We start from the raw sequence: 24,121 nt of genomic DNA, 5'->3' as shown, positions 1-24,121 counted from the left end.
CTCCCCTCCCCTCTCTCCTCAGCGGTGTGGATCTATAGTGCAGCCCCAGCTGTCTCCCCCCCCCCCCCCCCCCCCCCCCCTCCCTCTCCCCTCTCTCCTCAGCGGTGTGGATCTGTAGTGCAGCCCCAGCTGTCTCCCCCTCCCTCCCTCTCCCCCTCCCCTCTCTCCTCAGCGGTGTGGATCTGTAGTACAGCCCCAGCTGTCTCCCCCTCCCTCTCTCACCAGCGGTGTGGATCTGTAGTACAGCCCCAGCTGTCTCCCCGTCCCCTCTCTCCCCAGCGGTGTAGATCTGTAGTACAGCCCCAGCTGTCTCCCCCTCCGTCCCTCTCCCCCTCCCCTCTCTCCCCAGTGGTGTGGATCTGTAGTACAGCCCCAGCTGTCTCTGTGAAGAATCTGCTCATGGTCCCAACAGGTTTGTTATTGTTGAGAGTTATGTGTGTAGAATCACAATTCAAATGTCCAGTTTAAGGATCCAATTCATTCATATGTGTAATGGTCTCATTTAATCAGCACTCTGCTGTCATGAATGTCTTTCTTTTTACGAGTTCAAGATTGCAGAGGTAAACAATTGAGCAGTAAATCACACAACACCGTTATATCTTTTATACATTTTATCAAGAAAGATAGAAAATAGATGCGCTACAAAAACAGAACAGAAGATTCATATCAAAATAGCAGAAATCAGTTCACTGAGTTTAGCAATGAATAATATTCAGGGAACATCTCAGCTTCAGTGTAAATATTGATTACATGGAAAATAATGCATTCATCTATTGTCTAGAAAGTCTTTTATCATTATTTATTTATTATCAGACACCCTTATCCAGGGAGACTTACAGCTGTTACAAAATATCACAGTACAAAATTAGAGGGGGCATGGAGGAGAGAGGAGAGAGGGAGAGTAGAGAGGATGGAGGAGAGAGGGAGAGTAGAGAGGGTGGAGGAGAGAGGGAGAGTAGAGAAGGCAGGGAGGAGAGAGGGAGAGTAGAGAGGATGGAGGAGAGAGGAGAGTAGAGAGGGTGGTGGAGAGAGGGAGAGTAGAGAGGGCAGGGTGGAGAGAGGAAGAGTAGAGAGGATGGAGGAGAGAGGGAGAGTAGAGAGGGCAGAGAGGAGAGAGGGAGAGACGAGAGGATGGAGGAGAGAGGGAGAGTAGAGATGATGGAGGAGAGAGGGAGAGTAGAGAGGATGGAGGAGAGAGGAGAGTAGAGAGGGTGTTGGAGAGAGGGAGAGTAGAGAGGGCAGGGTGGAGAGAGGGAGAGTAGAGAGGATGGAGGAGAGAGGGAGAGTAGAGAAGGCAGGGAGGAGAGAGGGAGAGTAGAGAGGATGGAGGAGAGAGGGAGAGTAGAGAGGGCAGGGTGGAGAGAGGGTGGAGGAGAGAGGGAGAGTAGAGAAGGCAGGGTGGAGAGAGGGAGAGTAGAGAAGGCAGGGAGGAGAGAGGGACAGTAGAGAGGATGGAGGAGAGAGGGAGAGTAGAGAGGGCAGGGTGGAGAGAGGGAGAGTAGAGAGGGTGGAGGAGAGAGGGAGAGTAGAGAAGGCAGGGTGGAGAGAGGGAGAGTAGAGAAGGCAGGGAGGAGAGAGGGAGAGTAGAGAGGATGGAGGAGAGAGGGAGAGTAGAGAGGGCAGGATGGAGAGAGGGAGAGTAGAGAGGATGGAGGAGAGAGGGAGAGTAGAGAGGATGGAGGAGAGAGGGAGAGTAGAGAAGGCAGTCTTGTATTAGTCTTGGCTGCACAAAGGCTACTGTGATCACAAAGAGAGGGAGGGGATTATTATATAAGAGGGAAGAGAGAGAAAAAGAGAGGGAGGGGATTATTATATAAGAGGGAAGAGAGAGAAAAAGAGAGGGAGGGGATTATTATATAAGAGGGAAGAGAGAGAAAAAGAGAGGGAGGGGATTATTATATAAGAGGGAAGAGAGAGAAAAAGAGAGGGAGGGGATTAATATATAAGAGGGAAGAGAGAGAAAAAGAGAGGGAGGGGATTATTATATAAGAGGGAAGAGAGAGAAAAAGAGAGGGAGGGGATTATTATATAAGAGGGAAGAGAGAGAAAAAGAGAGGGAGGGGATTATTATATAAGAGGGAAGAGAGAGAAAAAGAGAGGGAGGGGATTATTATATAAGAGGGAAGAGAGAGAAAAAGAGAGGGAGGGGATTATTTTATAAGAGGGAAGAGAGAGAGAAAAAGAGAGGGAGGGGATTATTTTATAAGAGGGAAGAGAGAGAAAAAGAGAGGGAGGGGATTATTACATAAGAGGGAAGAGAGGGAGAGAGGAGAGCAGAAGAGGAGAGAAAGAGGGATCTGGAGATGGAGAGAGGTGGAGCGGAAAGAGAGAGGGAGACAGGAAGGGAGAGTAGGAAAGGGGGTGTAGAGAAATAAAGAGGAGGGGCTCAGGGTAAGAGGGTGGAAGAGAGAGGATTTCTTCTCATCAGCCCAGAAGAGTGCAGAGAGAGTGTCAGTGAAAGTGAAGAGGAGATTGTCTGAGCTGTTTGAATAGTTTCCTGGTTCAGACAGCAATGTGTGTTTAATCTGCAGCGCTGACAGGGTCAGGGTCAGGGGACTCCAGCACAAGGTCTGTATTCCTGTCCACAGTACTGAAGAATGGATAGAGTTTCTCATTGGGATTGAACTCCATGTCAGTGAAAGTGTAGATGTGAGATCTGGTCTCCACATTGTAAAAGGAGAGCTGCCCTTCCTCATAATCCAGATACACCCCCAGCTTCTGGGGCTTCAGGCTCCGGGGGAGGGGGGTCTGGGGGTCAGTGAGAGCAGTGAACCCATCTCCACTCCACCTCCACACAGTCCAGTAACCCTGCTTGGGGGTCATGCTGAACCCCCCCTTCCTCGGGGCAGACTCTCTGCTGACTCCTAATACCCACCATGTATTCCCCACCACCTGCACCTGCCAGTAGCGTCTCCCCGAGGTGTACCCCTCCCTGCCCAGCACACAGGGCCAGCCATCAAATCTCTCTGGATTGTCAGAGAGATCCTGCCGTGTCTCTCCCAGTCTCACTCGTTTCCCCTCCGCAGACAGGATGAGATAGGGGTTTGCTGTATCAGGGTCCAGAGTCACATCAACTGTGGAGCAGAGAGGAGACATCATCATCATCATCATCATCATCATCATCATCATCATCATCATCATCATCATCATCACCATTATTATTATTATTATTATTATTATAAAATAATATAAAAGAGGAACGAATGAAAGAAAGAAAGAAAGAAAGAAAGAAAGAAAGAAAGAAAGAAAGAAAGAAAGGTGACAAAGGCAGAAGCTGAGCCTCTTACCTCAATTAAAATGAATCTTGAAATAATAATATTTTCTAGATATAAATATTAACTAAACCCTGAGATCGCCTCGTACAGTAAAGTCTCTTAAATCGACAGGATGAACTCAAGCTGCAGTTTGGAATCGCAGTTGGAATTGTAGCAGTTCTTCGAATTTCGAACTGTAGCGGTGTTCGGTTGTCATGGAAACCGCAGTGAACGCAATGAGCCGCGAGATACGCGATCCTGAAGAGGGGAGAAGAACAACACAAACTGAAAGTGTGAGAGAAAACCCTGACGGAGGCTCTTCCGTGACCGGCGAGTGAACAAGATCTGGAGCCCAAACATCTCAGCCTTTTCAGACTAGCACACCCGAGCCGAGCCGAGCCGAGCCCCCCCAGCGCGGGTGTGTTCACACTGCTGCTCAAAGAAGAAGCTGCCTGTGGAACGTGACGTCAGATTCCACGGACACGCGCGCACAGAGGAGTGCTGTGGATTTGTTTTGAGAATGGATCCCGAGGTCGGACTGTCCGAAACGATAAAGGACCAAAAGATTTCACACGAATACACAAATATGGGTTTGTGTTTCACATGCTGCTGACTGCAAATACAAACCGAATAATTTCATTTCATATTATTAAAGTCAGATTAACTACTACTACTAATAACTTTAAAAAAGTTACAGATAGTATTTAAAAATGTCAGTAAACACGTCAGAAAAATAGATTTAAAGCAGGCCTATTAAAAACAAAATCTAAACGAAACATTAAAGAGATTTTTCTGTACAGCTTGTTTTTATACATGCAATGTTAATAGATGGGATTTTTTAAAATGACCGAATTGAATGTGATTTTCAGATACTTTGCACATTTCCAATATATGGAGCTTATTTCTTTATTTATTTATTTTTCTGTTAAGGACTGGTTTATAAAGTAACCACAAAATAATATGCGCGATTACTGATCACTTTATTCATTAGAAAAAATGATAACGCTTTATATTACGTGGCATAAATTAATATTAAATTGATATTAAATGAATGTTAAATTGCATATTAAATTTACGTTCAATTATTCCTTGTTACTTTCCATTGACATTTAAGTCAGATTAACTGTATTTTCAATAAGGGGAAATTATTACATATTTTCAACGGTAACAAAACGTGATATAAATGGACGTGACGTGCCATTACATTTTCAATCGATATTTGGGTAACATTTAGCAAGAAACCTGCTATTGCATATTTATTAAATATTAATTTAACATTCATTTAATATCTATCGCATATCTATTTAATATTAATTTATGTCACGCAATATAAAGTGTTACTGATAAATACATGGAACCCAATTAATGAAGCAGCAGCAGACCTTGCAGTTCACACACTGTAAGGTTTGATTTGTCTCTGTTTGAAATGATCCCTGTCAGCGTTAAACAATTTAAAGGAGAAATACTTTCCAGAAGACAAGTCTCTGAATTCAACACATCGGCGCCGGTCGCTGCAGGTCTGTAACCAAGAACTGCGTCCATTAAGACATCAGATTTACTTTTTTTGCGGTCTGACGCTTTTATTGTTAAGATCTTTTATTTTTTTTTAATCCTGTTTTATTATTTTTTTCCACGCAGGAGTTCAGACTCCAGAGTTGTCATTTCCACAGAGCAGACACCCCCCCCACACACACACATCACCAGTAATATCAACGCTGAGATCGTCCGGGGCTGTGCACTGATGCCCAGCGTCCACCTGGCACACCCCCTCCCCCACACTGAGCCCCTGGCAGCTGTACAACAGAGTGCACCTCAACCAGGAAGGCGTCCGGGTCTTTGATAAATCCCTCAAGGATACAGCCATGGGCCACAGCCCAGCCAGCCCCCCCCCCAGCACAGCATACAACCAGTGAGGAGACCCCCTGGAGCCACAGGACACACACCAGTGAGGAGAACCCCTGGAGCCACAGGACACACACCAGTGAGGAGACCCCCTGGAACCACAGGACACACACCAGTGAGGAGACCCCCTGGAACCACAGGACACACACCAGTGAGGAGACCCCCTGGAGCCACAGGACACACCAGTGAGGGGACCCCCTGGAACCACAGGACACACACCAGTGAGGAGACCCCCTGGAGCCACAGGACACACACCAGTGAGGAGACCCCCTGGAGCCACAGGACACACACCAGTGAGGAGACCCCCTGGAGCCACAGGACACACACCTGCGAGGGGCCATCCCACCCCTCACCCGCACAGCACAGCACAACCCAACACTGCCTGAGCCATTGCAACCCAGAGCAGCACAGCACAGCCCAGCCAGGACCAGCCAGACCCAGAGCCTCTCCGCGCACCAACCAGCCGCAGCACCAGCTCAGCTGCGCTGGAGCCCTCGCTCAGCCAGCCCCCCCTGCCACCACTGAGCTGGGTGAGATAAAACAGCTCCTCAACACCCTCTGCTCAAGACTGCTGGACTGAGGGACCCGCAGCACTCGGGTAGGACACAGGAAACCCTAGTTTACCTGGGAAAATACTAGAAACAAATGGGATATGAATATGAAGAAAAAATGTGTGTGTGTGTGTGTGTGTGTGTGTGTGTGTGTGTATCAGACACAGTATCACTGCACAGACACATCTACATATTTACTTAATGTTGTAATTTGCATTTTTTTATTATAAATAATAGAAATTTAAAAAACAAAAAGAGAAAAGTTGAGATCTCCTTCAATCAGCTGCTGAACATCCAGGGTCTGCACTCCTCGGTCTTCAGGCTGAAGAGCACAGACCCTGAGTTTGTTCTCAGTGTAAATAATATTGATATTATGATCCTATTAGAGAAGTGGGGCCGTGCAGATGTGCCACTCACTGTCCCTCAGGCTACAGGGAGATCATAGTGCCCTCCCTGAAACACAGCACAGTCACACACGGCAGGGACTCGGGGGGGAATACTAGTGTGGCACAGAGGGGAGCTCGCCCAATCCATCAGCTCAATTAAACAAGGACAGACACACACACGGCTCAAAATAAACAAAAACGCAATCCAGGTGAAACTGACATTTACCTGTGTGCAGCCTACACCCCTCCCTCTGAATCCCCAAACTACAATGACGAATATTTTCATACCCTCCTGTCACACGGCTAGCTGAGTGGTGACGTCAGAACCAGGAAATGAATACACAGAGAACAGATGAGGTGAAATGATGAAAGCGCTGTTGCGCGGTTTATTATAAATAAAAGGTTTAAACAAACAGAAAACATGACACGGCACTTGAGCCAAAATAAATAGACGAACAAAACGATAAAGCAGTAAACAGACAAACAAACACGGTGAGTGAAATAATACTACTTCTTCTTCTTCTTCTTCTTATTATTATCTTTGTTTCTTTTCCTTTCTCCTCTCCACACCCGAACACACAACCCCGAGTGAGTGAAATGTGCATCTATATATACTGTTGTGCTGGGATTCAATTACTAATTAATTATTCACTTGAATCCCAGCACGTGAATTAATTATGTGCAACCTCGTGCTCACATATTAAATACTTTAAATGCACGTGAAGTGATGTGCAATCCTCGTGTTAAAATACAATTATACATTTTTAAACACACGTGAAACACAGACCCGATTATATCCCGTCTACCAATGCCTATACACCAACATTAACACAGCACACGCAACATACAACATAGAAACACATACAGGGGCGGAGCACATTGCCACACCTCCACACAGAGATCAGCCATTTCCAGGCCCAGGGAAATGTGCTGCTCTGAGGGGATTTCAACACCAGAACAGGAACAGAGCCTGACTGTAGAAGCACACAAGGTAACAGCCATGTATTTGGACAAACCCCTCTGTACCTCACACCTACCTCAATCCACAGAAACAACCCTGATTGTATTGTGAACACAAATGGGAGGCAGTTAGTGCATCTCTGCCAAGCCTGGGGTCTGTACATCATTAATGGCAGGATCAGAGGGGACTCTTTAGGTAGATTCACATACTGCTCAGCTCTTGGGACTAGCATAGTTGATTACGCCATCACTGACCTGGACCCCTCCTTTATTAATGCATTCACTGTCAGACCACAAACACCTCTGTCAGACCACAGTCAAATTACTGTGTGCCTACAAAGAACAGCACAGCCCAGTAACACGCTAATACAGCCATGCAAGCTGTACCATCTGAACCATACTTATAAATGGTCTCCAAGCAGCACAGAGGAATTCGATAAAGCAACTGGCTCTCCTGAAATCACTAACCTTACTGAAACCTTCCAAATTATTATATTTGTTAGAATTATTATTAATATAATAATTATGATCATTGTTATTATTTTTGTTGTTATTGTTATTGTAATTATAGTGTTCATATGATATGTAATGTAATTGCTTTGGCAATACTGCTGATATCTGTCATTTAAATAAAGCATCTTTGAATTCAATTGAATTGAGAAGACAGGGAGGGAGAGAGGGGAGCAGAGAGAGGGGAGAGGATAGGAGAGAGGGTGGCAGAGGGAGGAGAGGAGAGATGTGAAAGAGAGGCAAGAGGGAGGTAGAGGCTAGAGAGGGGAGAGAGGGGAGAGGGAGGTAGAGGAGAGAGGGGACAGGGAGGTAGAGGGGAGAGGATAGAGAGGGGAGAGGGAGGTAGAGGAGAGAGGGGACAGAGGGAGGTAGAGGAGAGAGAGGGAGGTAGAGGGGAGAGGATAGAGGGGGGGGAGGAGAGAGGGAGGGGAGAGGAGGGGCAATTGCACATAAACATAATTAGGGCTTCGGATTTCTGTTTTTTCATCCTGAGTTTTGAATTTAAGCAATTCGTGCTTCTCAATCACAACTGTACAACTGATTGAATTTACGTTTTATTTTCTATTAAATTGGCTTTTAAATCATGTCTTACTTTTTCATTGCAAAGCATAAGCGACTCCTCTTTATTAATGTCAATACAGTCACGCACAGCGATTGTAATAAAGTGTGTAAGGTTTGATTTGTCTCTGTTTGAAATGATCCCTGTCAGCGTTAAACAATTTAAAGGAGAAATACTTTCCAGAAGACAAGTCTCTGAATTCAACACATCGGCGCCGGTCGCTGCAGGTCTGTAACCAAGAACTGCGTCCATTAAGACATCAGATTTACTTTTTTTGCGGTCTGACGCTTTTATTGTTAAGATCTTTTATTTTTTTTTAATCCTGTTTTATTATTTTTTTCCACGCAGGAGTTCAGACTCCAGAGTTGTCATTTCCACAGAGCAGACACCCCCCCCACACACACACATCACCAGTAATATCAACGCTGAGATCGTCCGGGGCTGTGCACTGATGCCCAGCGTCCACCTGGCACACCCCCTCCCCCACACTGAGCCCCTGGCAGCTGTACAACAGAGTGCACCTCAACCAGGAAGGCGTCCGGGTCTTTGATAAATCCCTCAAGGATACAGCCATGGGCCACAGCCCAGCCAGCCCCCCCCCCAGCACAGCATACAACCAGTGAGGAGACCCCCTGGAGCCACAGGACACACACCAGTGAGGAGAACCCCTGGAGCCACAGGACACACACCAGTGAGGAGACCCCCTGGAACCACAGGACACACACCAGTGAGGAGACCCCCTGGAACCACAGGACACACACCAGTGAGGAGACCCCCTGGAGCCACAGGACACACCAGTGAGGGGACCCCCTGGAACCACAGGACACACACCAGTGAGGAGACCCCCTGGAGCCACAGGACACACACCAGTGAGGAGACCCCCTGGAGCCACAGGACACACACCAGTGAGGAGACCCCCTGGAGCCACAGGACACACACCTGCGAGGGGCCATCCCACCCCTCACCCGCACAGCACAGCACAACCCAACACTGCCTGAGCCATTGCAACCCAGAGCAGCACAGCACAGCCCAGCCAGGACCAGCCAGACCCAGAGCCTCTCCGCGCACCAACCAGCCGCAGCACCAGCTCAGCTGCGCTGGAGCCCTCGCTCAGCCAGCCCCCCCTGCCACCACTGAGCTGGGTGAGATAAAACAGCTCCTCAACACCCTCTGCTCAAGACTGCTGGACTGAGGGACCCGCAGCACTCGGGTAGGACACAGGAAACCCTAGTTTACCTGGGAAAATACTAGAAACAAATGGGATATGAATATGAAGAAAAAATGTGTGTGTGTGTGTGTGTGTGTGTGTGTGTGTGTGTGTGTGTGTGTATCAGACACAGTATCACTGCACAGACACATCTACATATTTACTTAATGTTGTAATTTGCATTTTTTTATTATAAATAATAGAAATTTAAAAAACAAAAAGAGAAAAGTTGAGATCTCCTTCAATCAGCTGCTGAACATCCAGGGTCTGCACTCCTCGGTCTTCAGGCTGAAGAGCACAGACCCTGAGTTTGTTCTCAGTGTAAATAATATTGATATTATGATCCTATTAGAGAAGTGGGGCCGTGCAGATGTGCCACTCACTGTCCCTCAGGCTACAGGGAGATCATAGTGCCCTCCCTGAAACACAGCACAGTCACACACGGCAGGGACTCGGGGGGGAATACTAGTGTGGCACAGAGGGGAGCTCGCCCAATCCATCAGCTCAATTAAACAAGGACAGACACACACACGGCTCAAAATAAACAAAAACGCAATCCAGGTGAAACTGACATTTACCTGTGTGCAGCCTACACCCCTCCCTCTGAATCCCCAAACTACAATGACGAATATTTTCATACCCTCCTGTCACACGGCTAGCTGAGTGGTGACGTCAGAACCAGGAAATGAATACACAGAGAACAGATGAGGTGAAATGATGAAAGCGCTGTTGCGCGGTTTATTATAAATAAAAGGTTTAAACAAACAGAAAACATGACACGGCACTTGAGCCAAAATAAATAGACGAACAAAACGATAAAGCAGTAAACAGACAAACAAACACGGTGAGTGAAATAATACTACTTCTTCTTCTTCTTATTATTATTATTATCTTTGTTTCTTTTCCTTTCTCCTCTCCACACCCGAACACACAACCCCGAGTGAGTGAAATGTGCATCTATATATACTGTTGTGCTGGGATTCAATTACTAATTAATTATTCACTTGAATCCCAGCACGTGAATTAATTATGTGCAACCTCGTGCTCACATATTAAATACTTTAAATGCACGTGAAGTGATGTGCAATCCTCGTGTTAAAATACAATTATACATTTTTAAACACACGTGAAACACAGACCCGATTATATCCCGTCTACCAATGCCTATACACCAACATTAACACAGCACACGCAACATACAACATAGAAACACATACAGGGGCGGAGCACATTGCCACACCTCCACACAGAGATCAGCCATTTCCAGGCCCAGGGAAATGTGCTGCTCTGAGGGGATTTCAACACCAGAACAGGAACAGAGCCTGACTGTAGAAGCACACAAGGTAACAGCCATGTATTTGGACAAACCCCTCTGTACCTCACACCTACCTCAATCCACAGAAACAACCCTGATTGTATTGTGAACACAAATGGGAGGCAGTTAGTGCATCTCTGCCAAGCCTGGGGTCTGTACATCATTAATGGCAGGATCAGAGGGGACTCTTTAGGTAGATTCACATACTGCTCAGCTCTTGGGACTAGCATAGTTGATTACGCCATCACTGACCTGGACCCCTCCTTTATTAATGCATTCACTGTCAGACCACAAACACCTCTGTCAGACCACAGTCAAATTACTGTGTGCCTACAAAGAACAGCACAGCCCAGTAACACGCTAATACAGCCATGCAAGCTGTACCATCTGAACCATACTTATAAATGGTCTCCAAGCAGCACAGAGGAATTCGATAAAGCAACTGGCTCTCCTGAAATCACTAACCTTACTGAAACCTTCCAAATTATTATATTTGTTAGAATTATTATTAATATAATAATTATGATCATTGTTATTATTTTTGTTGTTATTGTTATTGTAATTATAGTGTTCATATGATATGTAATGTAATTGCTTTGGCAATACTGCTGATATCTGTCATTTAAATAAAGCATCTTTGAATTCAATTGAATTGAGAAGACAGGGAGGGAGAGAGGGGAGCAGAGAGAGGGGAGAGGATAGGAGAGAGGGTGGCAGAGGGAGGAGAGGAGAGATGTGAAAGAGAGGCAAGAGGGAGGTAGAGGCTAGAGAGGGGAGAGAGGGGAGAGGGAGGTAGAGGAGAGAGGGGACAGGGAGGTAGAGGGGAGAGGATAGAGAGGGGAGAGGGAGGTAGAGGAGAGAGGGGACAGAGGGAGGTAGAGGAGAGAGAGGGAGGTAGAGGGGAGAGGATAGAGGGGGGGGAGGAGAGAGGGAGGGGAGAGGAGGGGCAATTGCACATAAACATAATTAGGGCTTCGGATTTCTGTTTTTTCATCCTGAGTTTTGAATTTAAGCAATTCGTGCTTCTCAATCACAACTGTACAACTGATTGAATTTACGTTTTATTTTCTATTAAATTGGCTTTTAAATCATGTCTTACTTTTTCATTGCAAAGCATAAGCGACTCCTCTTTATTAATGTCAATACAGTCACGCACAGCGATTGTAATAAAGTGTGTCCAGCATAAAATACTGTATTGTTCATTCTAGCTTTAATAAAGAGGAGTCTCTTATTAACATGTCGCGATCTCGTTTGCACATCCTGCTTGTAATGAAAATGATGTCTTGACTGATTTGAAAAGCCCATTTAGTTGTTTCACAGAATGAATCAAGTTTACTATGAACACGTTTCTCAGTTGTGATTGAGAGACACAAACTGCTTCACAGGGATCAGATGAATTCTTAAAGCAGAGTAGAAAAGTCGGGTAAAACACTGACAATCAGAAGCCCAGCCTCGAGTATACATTGGGATATGCACCCCCACTGAGGAGAAGAGGAGAGGAGAGGAGAGAAGGATAGAGGGAGGGGTACACTCATGAGAGGAGAGGTGCAGACAGGCTCCAGATTGTGACACTCTTAATAATGTGTAGAAAGAATGTCTGTACCAAGTTTCATCACAATCAGATCAGCAGTTCTCTAGATGCATGTCAAAGTGTAACATATGGACCCCTGCAGTGTCTACATGTGATCTTCACTTCACAGTGAGTTCACAATCTGGGGCATTATAACTAAACACACTTTCTCCTCTCCTTTTCAATGTTTCCTTTGGGAGGCACGCGGGGCTGGCGTTAGCTGAGCTGGGAGTGCACATAGGTTTAAATGGGGCAGAATGTAAATATAGATGGGGGCAGCAGTGTGGAGTAGTGGTTAGGGCTCTGGACTCTTGACCGGAGGGTCGTGGGTTTAATCCCAGGTGGGGGGACACTGCTGCTGTACCCTTGAGCAAGGTACTTTACCTAGATTGCTCCAGTAAAAACCCAACTGTATAAAATAATTTCTCCTCTCCTTTTCAATATATATATTAAAACGCAAGACAGAATACATGTTCTAATATAACTATCAGTCAAACACATCAGATTGACAGTGTTTTCACGTTTTCACATTAGCTCTAAACAAGTTCCTGTGATGTTTTGTTTCTGCGTGCCGCTGTAAGTGTCTACTTCCTTTAAAAATGAAACGCCCACCTCGGTGACGTCACACGAATAAACAGCCAACCAGGCAGTGAAGTTCAACCCCTCCCCTATCCAACGACATGCGTTAACAAGCTGTACTGCAAAGTATGGTGTCCCAGCAAGTGAAAGAAACGAAGTGTGTTTTAATCGTGTTTACCCGATCACGGGCCCAGAATGACACTTCAGTATGATCGTGTTACACCATCACGCCCTTAAAGGGTTAATGGCAGCGTCAGAGACAACAACTAGAGTTTCTGAATGTTGAACTAGGAGTCCGGATTGCTGGTTATTACAATTGAACAAATCATCTCACAGTCTCTGTTTATTTCAATATCCTACCACCACATTCCAGCCCTGGGGATTCAAAAGCAAGAAACAAAACACTTCTTCACTGTATCAGTGCTGTTAAACACGTTAGCTTGACAGCACAACAGTATCTATAGAAGGATATAACTGAGGGAACAACATGTTATTTTCAGTAAAATGCTGAAGTAAATGTATTTTTTAAACTCATGTTTAAATGTAACGGCTCTCAAGCATCGACTCCTCCTCTCATCCGCGCTCAGTCTGGGAAGTGAAGCGTCAGTGAGCTTTCACAATGCCACTCCCCAGAACTACACCCCTCTTCTCTGAGTGGACAGCTAAACCGAGATCCCTGCTATCATTGGATGATTCAAGTGTCCATTAAAGAAATGACTGATGTTATGAACTGGAGTGATTCCATCTATCACTCTCCATTTTGTTTTAATAAATCTTGAGGCAGCCAATGATAGCGCTAGCAAGGAGGGACTTTAGTGAATTGGAACCCTCCAGCCTAAAGTGAAATATGGGGACTGGGATTTAGTTATGATCAGTGATAATAATCTGAGTTACCCAGAGATCAATGACAGATCCCAGAGAGAGAGAGAGAGAGAGAGAGAGAGAGAGAGAGAGAGAGAGAGAGAGAGAGAGAGAGAGAGAGAGAGAGAGAGAGTGAGAAGGTTAAAGAGGTGGGGTTAGGGGATGAGGGAGAGATTGGGGACAGAGGGAGGGGAGAGACACAGGCTCCAGGTTATGATACTCTTAGTAATTTGTTCTACAGAATGCCCGTACCAAGTTTCATCACAATTGGATAGCGGTTCTATATCTAATATATACCTGCCACCTGGGACGAGCACCCATGTGAGGAAAGGGGAGAGGATAGAGGGGAGAGAGAGAGAGAGGGAGGAGAGAAAGAGGGATTTCCAGAATAGATTTAAATTGAATCTGAACCATTATTCAGCCAAGCCACAGACTAACCTCTATTCTTAAATGAGAATGCTGATGTGTTTAGAGAAACAGCCGGAGTACAAACAAAAGGCTTGGGGCTTGAACCTCAAACCACTTCCAATGAACTACATGAGCATCTTTAAGACAGAGGAGATGAAGAGAGAGGGGGAGGAGAGGCAGGGGGAGAGGTGAAGAGGAGAGGTAGGTAAGAGAGGGGAGAGGTGAAGAGAGAGGGGGAGAGGAGAGGCAGGGGAAGAGAGGAGAGAGGGAGAGAGGAGAGGCAGGGGAAGAGGGGAGACAGTGAAATAGAAGGAAGGGGAAGAGATGAGGGAGAAAAAGGAGAGATGAAGAGAAGGCGGTAGAGAAAAGGGGAAGGGTGTAAGAGGGAGAGGGAGGACAGTAAGATGGGAAGAAAAGAGAGAGGGGAGAACATGGCTTTAAAAAACTGTAGAGCAGAGGAGCTGCCCACTGTCAACAACCAAATTAATCAGTTGTTGACAGTGGGCTGTCCCTCTGTACTAGAAAAACTGTTATACAAAAAAATATATCAGAAATATCAGACTTCAGCAACATATAGTAAACTTAAAGAGTACCTGATGCCTTGCAAATCCACTGCCATACTAGGAAAAATGAAAGAAAAATAGATGAAATATTCTTAACAGTAGAATGCAACACCTGAAAATCAACAAAACTGCAACAGTGAGAAATACCTGAATCAGGGATGCATCTCCCATCAATATTCCAGCTGGAAGTGTAGATGAATCTCTTTAAATATCCAGTATCACAGTGTAAACTTCATAGTGTTGTTCAAGCATTCGTTTTCAATTATTAACAATGTTACCTTCCCTGTAAAAGTTCCCATGCTGTGTTTTGCTTGTAAAAGTTCCCATGCTGTGTTTTGCTTGTGAAAGTTCCCATGCTGTGTTTTGCTTGTGAAAGTTCCCATGCTGTGTTTTGCTTGTGAAAGTTCCCATGCTGTGTTTTGCTTGTGAAAGTTCCCATGCTGTGTTTTGCTTGTGAAAGTTCCCATGCTGTGTTTTGCTTGTGAAAGTTCCCATGCTGTGTTTTGCTTGTGAAAGTTCCCATGCTGTGTTTTGCTTGTGAAAGTTCCCATGCTGTGTTTTGCTTGTGAAAGTTCCCATGCTGTGTTTGCTTGTGAAAGTTCCCATGCTGTGTTTTGCTTGTGAAAGTTCCCATGCTGTGTTTTGCTTGTGAAAGTTCCCATGCTGTGTTTTGCTTGTGAAAGTTCCCATGCTGTGTTTTGCTTGTGAAAGTTCCCATGCTGTGTTTTGCTTGTGAAAGTTCCCATGCTGTGTTTTGCTTGTGAAAGTTCCCATGCTGTGTTTTGCTTGTGAAAGTTCCCATGCTGTGTTTTGTGATTCTCATTTCAGAGAGACCCGCCTCCTTGTTGGGTTCCCTGAGTGAATCCTTCATGGATTTTCAATTCCCGTCCAGTTAATACAATTCCACCCGTCAAAGTGCAACTTGAAATAACATCGTCTTGTGTTCAAAAGACAGCAGGAATCAAGATGAACCTGCTCCCCTCAGAAGCAGTGACCTGTCACTCAAATACTGCCTCCTTGTCATTGGAGGAGAACGACACTCAGGCTAGCGCTGTTCTAAAATGACTAGTGAGGATATCAATACTGAGAATCATGTTTATTATAAACATTGCTAATTATTTATCAAGAGATGCCTTCAAGACACGTGGTCCTGACCACAGTCGAGAATAAAAGGATAAATACAGACAAAATAAAATATAGAAATAATGTCTAGTCTACACAGTCAAAAGTGACAGTTATTAAAACTAATAACAACAATACACATTTATTAAAAAAAGAAAAGTGAAATGTTGTTTTATTTCTTTTAGAGACGCTTTTCAGAGTTAGTTGTTATTTTAATAATTCAGCTGTGTTTGTAAGTCTTTTTTTCGATTATTACAGTAACATAAAAACCTGAATGAATGAATAAAACGACAGCACACAATACCAGAATGATAGTTCAGAGAGACCAGGCTTCTGGTTTAGAAAAGGGCACGAGATGATAACTGCACACTGGTTCTGACTGGTCTTGGTAATTCATGTTCTGTATACAATTTCCTTTGCAGTAGCATTTACAGAAATAAAAAATGATTTAATAGTGTGTAAAATACAAAATGAAACATGTCTAAACCGACGGGCCATTGAGTTCATTGATCCCAGGTGACACGGCTGCACTTGAACCAGGCAGACCGTTTCCTAGCAGCCTGAGCAGCTACGTGTGTAAAAGTGAGCTCAGGGAGACTCTTCATTGAGAATAATAGGTGCATCTATTGAAGTTTATCATGGTGCTACCTGACTGGAAAGAATGAAGGGGCTAATTCAGGGACTGAAGCCAAAAATGAAACAATAACACCAAGCTTCAGGACAGTAATAATTATAGATACACTGATAGTAATACAGATACTGAAGCCAAAAATGAAAACACCACCAAGCTTTTGGACAGTAAAACTGCCAGAAAAGTCCTGAAAGTTATTTCAAGTGAAACAGCACAGCAAGGTCCAATACATCTTACAGGTATTGCTATAACTTATATGAACGTTATTGTCTTTCTTGTTCCACAAACAGGAATGTGATGATTCTGAGTTCTCTCTCATCAAGACAATCTTGTGTTTGGACGGTCAGAGATGAATTATAACATGTTGCAGGTTTGCCGTACTCACCAATATTCTGAGATTTCAGCATTCCCTAAAAAACAACGACAATACAGTCAAGAGAGAAACAACTGAATGTGTACCAGCTGTCAATTCATTACACATTGCCCTGTGTTAATATATGTGACTGTCTGTGAGTGTCTTCTTTATCAATTAATTATACTTCATTATACTTTACCCTGTGTAAATATATTTGTGCCATTTGACAGAGACTTGTACTTGACGTATTTGTCAAATAGCACAGATATTAACACAGGGCAAAGTATTATTAAGTGCATTTTAATAAAATGATTGCTTGTCTGCTAATGAATAGAAATGATCATCTCCCAATCCCTGTGTGCTCCACTGTGACACAAAGCACATGTACAAGTATATAGCTGAGTTCTGCTGTGGGTTTATCTCGCTGCTCTCACCTTGTCTGCCTCCTCCTTGATCAGGGCCCACATGATGAACTCCATGATGGGTAAGATGTTACTCAGCTTGCCTCGTTTCCACTCCTTCACCAGCTCTGCGAGACCCTGCTCCACAGCCTCCCCCGCTGAGACAGAGTTCTGGTTAAAGACAATATAGATTAGGGGATAAGGAGAGTTCACTCCAGACCACAGTGTGTCAGGAACTCTAGAGAAGGGTTTGGGGCAATGTTTTGAAATGAATCACACAAGCATGTCAGTATCATACATCCCTGCCATTGCTGTGAATTCAAAGCAGTAGAGCACTCTGCTGTCTCCCTGTCAACATTGCATACCAATCTAAATGGAGCCTCACTGTGAAAAATGACCTGATATCAGAGGCTACATTTACTAAATTAATCTATCCCCATTGTATTTGCAAATGACTGCATGTACTTACATTATAGCAGTGATTAACTCATGAATGAAAAATAAAAAGATATCCTGTTCAGAACAGATCACTAGCAGTGTGGGTGTGGAGGAATGAGATACAGGAACCTCTTTTGAGATGCACTCATGGACAGTATGTTCACAACAGATCACTAGCAGTGTGGGTGTGTAGGAATTAGATACAGGAACCTCTTTTGAGATGCCCTCATGGACAGTATGTTCAGAACAGATCACTAGCAGTGTGGGTGTGTAGGAATGAGATACAGGAACCTCTTTTGAGATGCACTCATGGACAGTATGTTCAGAACAGATCACTAGCAGTGTGGGTGTGTAGGAATGAGATACAGGAACCTCTTTTGAGATGCACTCGTGGACAGTATGTTCAGAACAGATCACTAGCAGTGTGGGTGTGTAGGAATGAGATACAGGAACCTCTTTTGAGATGCACTTGTCACGGGGTGACTGAAATGCCACTCATGCAGCCCTTTTATAAGTACTTTTATTTTGAGCACGTTTCTAGATAATGTATGTGTGTTTTCACTTTTTGATTTATACTATATTGGAGCACGTTTTTCTAATTGTATGTTTTATTATTATTTGTACTTTTGATTTTACATGTTTTGCTTTGTCATGAAGAGGATTGTTTGTTTGGTTTAGGCACGGGCTGTACGAGTTGGGCTAGATGTGGTGAGAGCAAGGCTTCTGGGAGGTGTAGTTTTGCTGACATTACTTAAGAGCAGATTAATGATTTGATCGGGTACAGGTGGAAATAATTTAGTTCAGCGGGCAATAGGTTGGTAGGACAGAAGAGGAGGGGACGTTTCTGATTTAACAGGAAGAAGAAAGCAGTAGAAAGAAAAGAAGCGCAGAGGGAGAGCAGAGGAGGGCAGAGGAACGGGGAGGGCACGGACAAAGAAAAGAAAAGGAAAAGAAAGAATAGAATAGAAAATAATAGAATAGAAAAGAATAGAAAAGAAGCACAGAGGAAGAGCAGAGGAGGGCAGAGGAACGGGGAGGGCACGGACAAAGAAAAGAAAAGGAAAGAAGAATAGAATAGAAAAGAATAGAAAAGAATAGAAAAGAATAGAATAGAAAAGAAGCGCAGAGGGAGAGCAGAGGAGGGCAGAGGAACGGGGAGGGCACGGACAAAGAAAAGAAAAGGAAAAGAAAGAATAGAATAGAAAAGAATAGAAAAGAATAGAATAGAAAAGAATAGAAAAGAATAGAATAGAAAAGAATAGAAAAGAAGCACAGAGGGAGAGCAGAGGAGGGCAGAGGAACGGGGAGGGCACGGACAAAGAAAAGAAAAGGAAAGAAGAATAGAATAGAAAAGAATAGAAAAGAATAGAAAAGAAGCACAGAGGGAGAGCAGAGGAGGGCAGAGGAACGGGGAGGGCACGGACAAAGAAAAGAAAAGGAAAAGAAAGAATAGAATAGAAAAGAATAGAAAAGAATAGAATAGAAAAGAATAGAAAAGAAGCACAGAGGGAGAGCAGAGGAGGGCAGAGGAACGGGGAGGGCACGGACAAAGAAAAGAAAAGAAAAAGAAAGAATAGAATAGAAAAGAATAGAATAGAAAAGAATAGAAAAGAAGCACAGAGGAAGAGCAGAGGAGGGCAGAGGAACGGGGAGGGCACGGACAAAGAAAAGAAAAGGAAAGAAGAATAGAATAGAAAAGAATAGAAAAGAATAGAAAAGAATAGAATAGAAAAGAATAGAATAGAAAAGAATAGAAAAGAAGCACAGAGGGAGAGCAGAGGAGGGCAGAGGAACGGGGAGGGCACGGACAAAGAAAAGAAAAGGAAAGAAGAATAGAATAGAAAAGAATAGAAAAGAATAGAAAAGAATAGAATAGAAAAGAAGCACAGAGGGAGAGCAGAGGAGGGCAGAGGAACGGGGAGGGCACGGACAAAGAAAAGAAAAGGAAAGAAGAATAGAATAGAAAAGAATAGAAAATAATAGAATAGAATAGAATAGAATAGAATAGAAAAGAAAAGAATAGAAAAGAAGCGCAGAGGGAGAGCAGAGGAGGGCAGAGGAACGGGGAGGGCACAGACAAAGAAAAGAAAAGGAAAGAAAAAGAAAAGGAAAGAAGAATAGAAAAGAATAGAATAGAAAAGAATAGAAAAGAATAGAATAGAAAAGAATAGAATATAAAAGAAGCGCAGAGGGAGAGCAGAGGAGGGCAGAGGAACGGGGAGGGCACGGACAAAGAAAAGAAAAGGAAAGAAAAAAAGGAAAGAATAGAAAAGAATAGAAAAGAATAGAATAGAAAGTAAAAGAGAAAGTGAAAGTGAAAGCAACCTCGGGACGCAAGCGGTGTGGATCTGTATTTGGAATCAAGTACGGCAGTAGCAACAGGGACGGGAGCGACGTGGATCCGAGATTGGAACAAAGCACAGTAATAACTGCAGAGTAATGCGAACCAGGCGAGCGTAACAGAAATACAGGGAGGTTATTGCTCTCTTTTTTGTGTTTTTTTTGTTTATCAGGCTGTTTTCTAACCATCCCTGTTTTTAGTTATTTATGCAGCTTTTATCCCCCAGTGCTCTCCCTGGGTTTGGTGCACTTTGTATTTGCTTTTGATTTAGTTTGATATTGTATTGATTATAAGGAGCTCCTGCATTTCAATTAGAAGCCAATGGACAGTATGTTTAGACCTAGCTGTTGAAATGTGTTAAAATATCACCTCTGGCACTGTCTTCAGCTCTCTTGCCCACTGCATGATGATGTCGTGACCGTCCTTCAGTCTTTGCTCCTCCTCTTGGTTCAGCTCCTCCCCCTTGTTCTGCCCCGCCCCCTCACTCAGCTCCTCCCCCTCTGGTCCTGGAAGATCCTCTTTGTTTCTCAGCTGTGCTCCTTTTCTTGTCTCAACCTGTCCAGCACTCTGGCTTTGCTTTGGTGTCAATGAACAGAACAGTATATCAGTGTTCTCAGAGCAGCAGCTTCCCTTCTCTGTGAAATCAGCCAGCAGAACAGAGGGGATAACACTTGCAATATGTAGCTCACTGACTGACTGATTAATTTGGTCATCAGTCTGCATCCTCGTCACGTCCCTTATAAAGGTTTACTTTTGTATGATATGGTGAAGGCACATGCAAGCATGGGAAATTACAGCAAACACAACACATGGTAGAAGTATTATTCAGATCAAGCTGCTTACAATCAGGTGAGTGTCATTGGTGTAAATTGGACTGATTTACCATCAGAGTGAAACGAGTGAAGAAACAGCTGCTTGGGTTTGTGCTGCTTTCTTAGAACATGAAATCCACACAATTACTGTGCAAAGTGTGACTTTTTCTTCAAAGCATCTTCTTCAGTTGTTTCACTTGGAATGGTCATTCAGCCCAATCAAAACCAATGAGCATCACCAGTGATGAGCTTCATCTGAATAATTAAATCCCTTCAAGCAGCACTATGTAATAATATGGGAAACTGCTAAACTACTGTGCAAAGTGTGACTTTTTTAAGAGTATTACTTCTGTACTATATAAAAGAAAATTACATCTCCCTGACAGCCTGATTGTCTGTGAAACTCATTCCTAGCTCTCACTGCCTGTGAACCTGATTCTCAGCTCTCACTGCACCCTGCCTGTGAACCTGATTCTCAGCTCTCTCTGCCTGTGAACCTGATTCTCAGCTCTCACTGCACCCTGCCTGTGAACCTGATTCTCAGCTCTCACTGCACCCTGCCTGTGAACCTGATTCTCAGCTCTCACTGCCTGTGAACCTGATTCTCAGCTCTCACTGCCTGTGAACCTGATTCTCAGCTCTCACTGCACCCTGCCTGTGAACCTGATTCTCAGCTCTCACTGCCTGTGAACCTGATTCTCAGCTCTCACTGTACCCTGCCTGTGAACCTGATTCTCAGCTCTCACTGCATCCTTCATGTGAACCTGATTCTCAGCTCTCACTGCCTTTGAACCTGATTCTCAGCTCTCTCTGCCTGTGAACCTGATTCTCAGCTCTCTCTGCCTGTGAACCTGATTCTCAGCTCTCACTGCCTGTGAACCTGATTCTCAGCTCTCACTGCCTGTGAACCTGATTCTCAGCTCTCACTGTACCCTGCCTGTGAACCTGATTCTCAGCTCTCACTGCACCTTGCCTGTGAACCTGATTCTCAGCTCTCACTGCACCTTGCCTGTGAACCTGATTCTCAGCTCTCACTGCACCCTGCCTGTGAACCTGATTCTCAGCTCTCACTGCACTCTGTCTGTGAACCTGATTCTCAGCTCTCACTGCACCTTGCCTGTGAACCTGATTCTCAGCTCTCACTGCACCCTGCCTGTGAACCTGATTCTCAGCTCTCACTGCACCCTGCCTGTGAACCTGATTCTCAGCTCTCACTGCCTGTGAACCTGATTCTCAGCTCTCACTGCATCCTTCATGTGAACCTGATTCTCAGCTCTCACTGCCTGTGAACCTGATTCTCAGCTCTCTCTGCCTGTGAACCTGATTCTCAGCTCTCACTGCCTGTGAACCTGATTCTCAGCTCTCACTGCCTGTGAACCTGATTCTCAGCTCTCACTGTACCCTGCCTGTGAACCTGATTCTCAGCTCTCACTGCACCTTGCCTGTGAACCTGATTCTCAGCTCTCACTGCACCTTGCCTGTGAACCTGATTCTCAGCTTTCACTGCACCCTGCCTGTGAACCTGATTCTCAGCTCTCACTGCACTCTGTCTGTGAACCTGATTCTCAGCTCTCACTGCACCTTGCCTGTGAACCTGATTCTCAGCTCTCACTGCACCCTGCCTGTGAACCTGATTCTCAGCTCTCACTGCACCCTGCCTGTGAACCTGATTCTCAGCTCTCACTGCACCCTGCCTGTGAACCTGATTCTCAGCTCTCACTGCACCTTGCCTGTGAACCTGATTCTCAGCTCTCACTGCACCCTGCCTGTGAACCTGATTCTCAGCTCTCACTGCACCCTGCCTGTGAACCTGATTCTCAGCTCTCACTGCACCCTGCCTGTGAACCTGATTCTCAGCTCTCACTGCACCCTGCCTGTGAACCTGATTCTCAGCTCTCACTGCACCCTGCCTGTGAACCTGATTCTCAGCTCTCACTGCACCCTGTCTGTGAACCTGATTCTCAGCTCTCACTGCACCCTGTCTGTGAACCTGATTCTCAGCTCTCACTGCACCCTGCCTGTGAACCTGATTCTCAGCTCTCACTGCACCCTGCCTGTGAACCTGATTCTCAGCTCTCACTGCCTGTGAACCTGATTCTCAGCTCTCACTGCACCCTGCCTGTGAACCTGATTCTCAGCTCTCTCTGTCTGTGAACCTGATTCTCAGCTCTCACTGCCTGTGAACCTGATTCTCAGCTCTCACTGCACCCTGCCTGTGAACCTGATTCTCAGCTCTCACTGTACCCTGCCTGTGAACCTGATTCTCAGCTCTCACTGCCTGTGAACCTGATTCTCAGCTCTCACTGCACCCTGCCTGTGAACCTGATTCTCAGCTCTCCCTGCACTCTGTCTCCACTTCGAACTTCATTCTCTGTGTCTCTCTTTACCTGGACCAGCTTGTCCAACTCGTCAGCCCATTTCATGATGAAGCAGCAACACTCTTCCAGGCTGCATGTATCCTCACTGGACACATGGGTAGGAATGGCAGAGTTCTGAAATCAATTAATAAGAAATCTTTCAAATAGGGAATTCAACTGCAAGCACTGCAGAAACCAATGCATTTAACTGAACAGGAATGAAACTCCTAAACTGCACGTAACAGTTGCTGTCAATGCTGTCCCTCTGAACCTTCAAGACACTATTTAACTCCTTCGTTAGCTAAATGAAGGAGAGTCAACCCCAAACACACACACACACACACACACACACACACACACACACACACACACACACACACACACACACACTCCCCTCACCCCTCCCTCTCTCTACCTTCAAGACACTGTTTAACTCCTTTGTTAGCTCTGCATAATAATCTCATGTGTTTTCTGGTTTCATCTACAGGAGAGATGGCACGGAACGGCATCCCACAATTCAAGCTAAGATAGAACTCTTTGGCATTTCAAACAGCAGTAACTCATTTAAGACACAGATACTCACTGACTCTCGAGGTTAAACTGGTAGTACTGTAGTCAGGAATATTAGGCATATAGAATGCAGATGGACACTACATTTGTTTATTAGAATCGGTGCCTCTGTGGGTTTGAATTGAACTGCTAGACTCTCTCAGTAGAGGCACAAAGATGAGCTCTGTGTGTGTTTTGTGTTGCTGGGGTTTAAATGATTGAATAGCCTGCAGTCTCTTCCCACAATCCTTTTCACAATCCTCAAATCACACGCCAGTGTTCTTTATTGCCTAATTACATTTAAAAAGGGAATTCAATTAAACTTGGACTACACCTAATTGTTGCTGTCAATGCTGTTTCTACTCTGTTCCGTATTCTATACATGAACGTCTTTGTTGGCTGCATTAATTACCAATCCCCACACCCCCTACACACACACCCCTCTCTCCGTACCTTCAAGACTCCTAAGCTTTTTGCTTTATCTGACACG

The 24,121-nt window shown here is 44.7% G+C and overlaps 1 protein-coding gene across 1 annotated transcript in view; it reads right to left on the bottom strand.

Annotated features, from left to right (window-relative positions):
- Positions 1 to 593: 593 nt before the first annotated feature.
- LOC117970556 (E3 ubiquitin-protein ligase TRIM39-like) overlaps positions 594 to 24,121 on the bottom strand; it is a 45,021-nt gene continuing 21,493 nt past the window's right edge. Inside the window, exons 7-12 of the mRNA XM_059018832.1 lie at positions 23,113 to 23,217; positions 20,283 to 20,489; positions 17,168 to 17,305; positions 16,764 to 16,788; positions 14,656 to 14,682; positions 594 to 3,074 (exon numbers count right to left, since the gene is read on the bottom strand). Coding sequence (XP_058874815.1) covers positions 2,521 to 3,074; positions 14,656 to 14,682; positions 16,764 to 16,788; positions 17,168 to 17,305; positions 20,283 to 20,489; positions 23,113 to 23,217 — 1,056 coding nt within the window. The 3' untranslated portion in view covers positions 594 to 2,520. The remainder of the gene's footprint in view (positions 3,075 to 14,655; positions 14,683 to 16,763; positions 16,789 to 17,167; positions 17,306 to 20,282; positions 20,490 to 23,112; positions 23,218 to 24,121) is intronic.

Source organism: Acipenser ruthenus, unplaced genomic scaffold (assembly GCF_902713425.1).
Source record: "Acipenser ruthenus unplaced genomic scaffold, fAciRut3.2 maternal haplotype, whole genome shotgun sequence".
Classification (NCBI taxonomy): domain Eukaryota; kingdom Metazoa; phylum Chordata; class Actinopteri; order Acipenseriformes; family Acipenseridae; genus Acipenser; species Acipenser ruthenus.
This window is presented reverse-complemented; position numbering and strand designations above follow the sequence as displayed.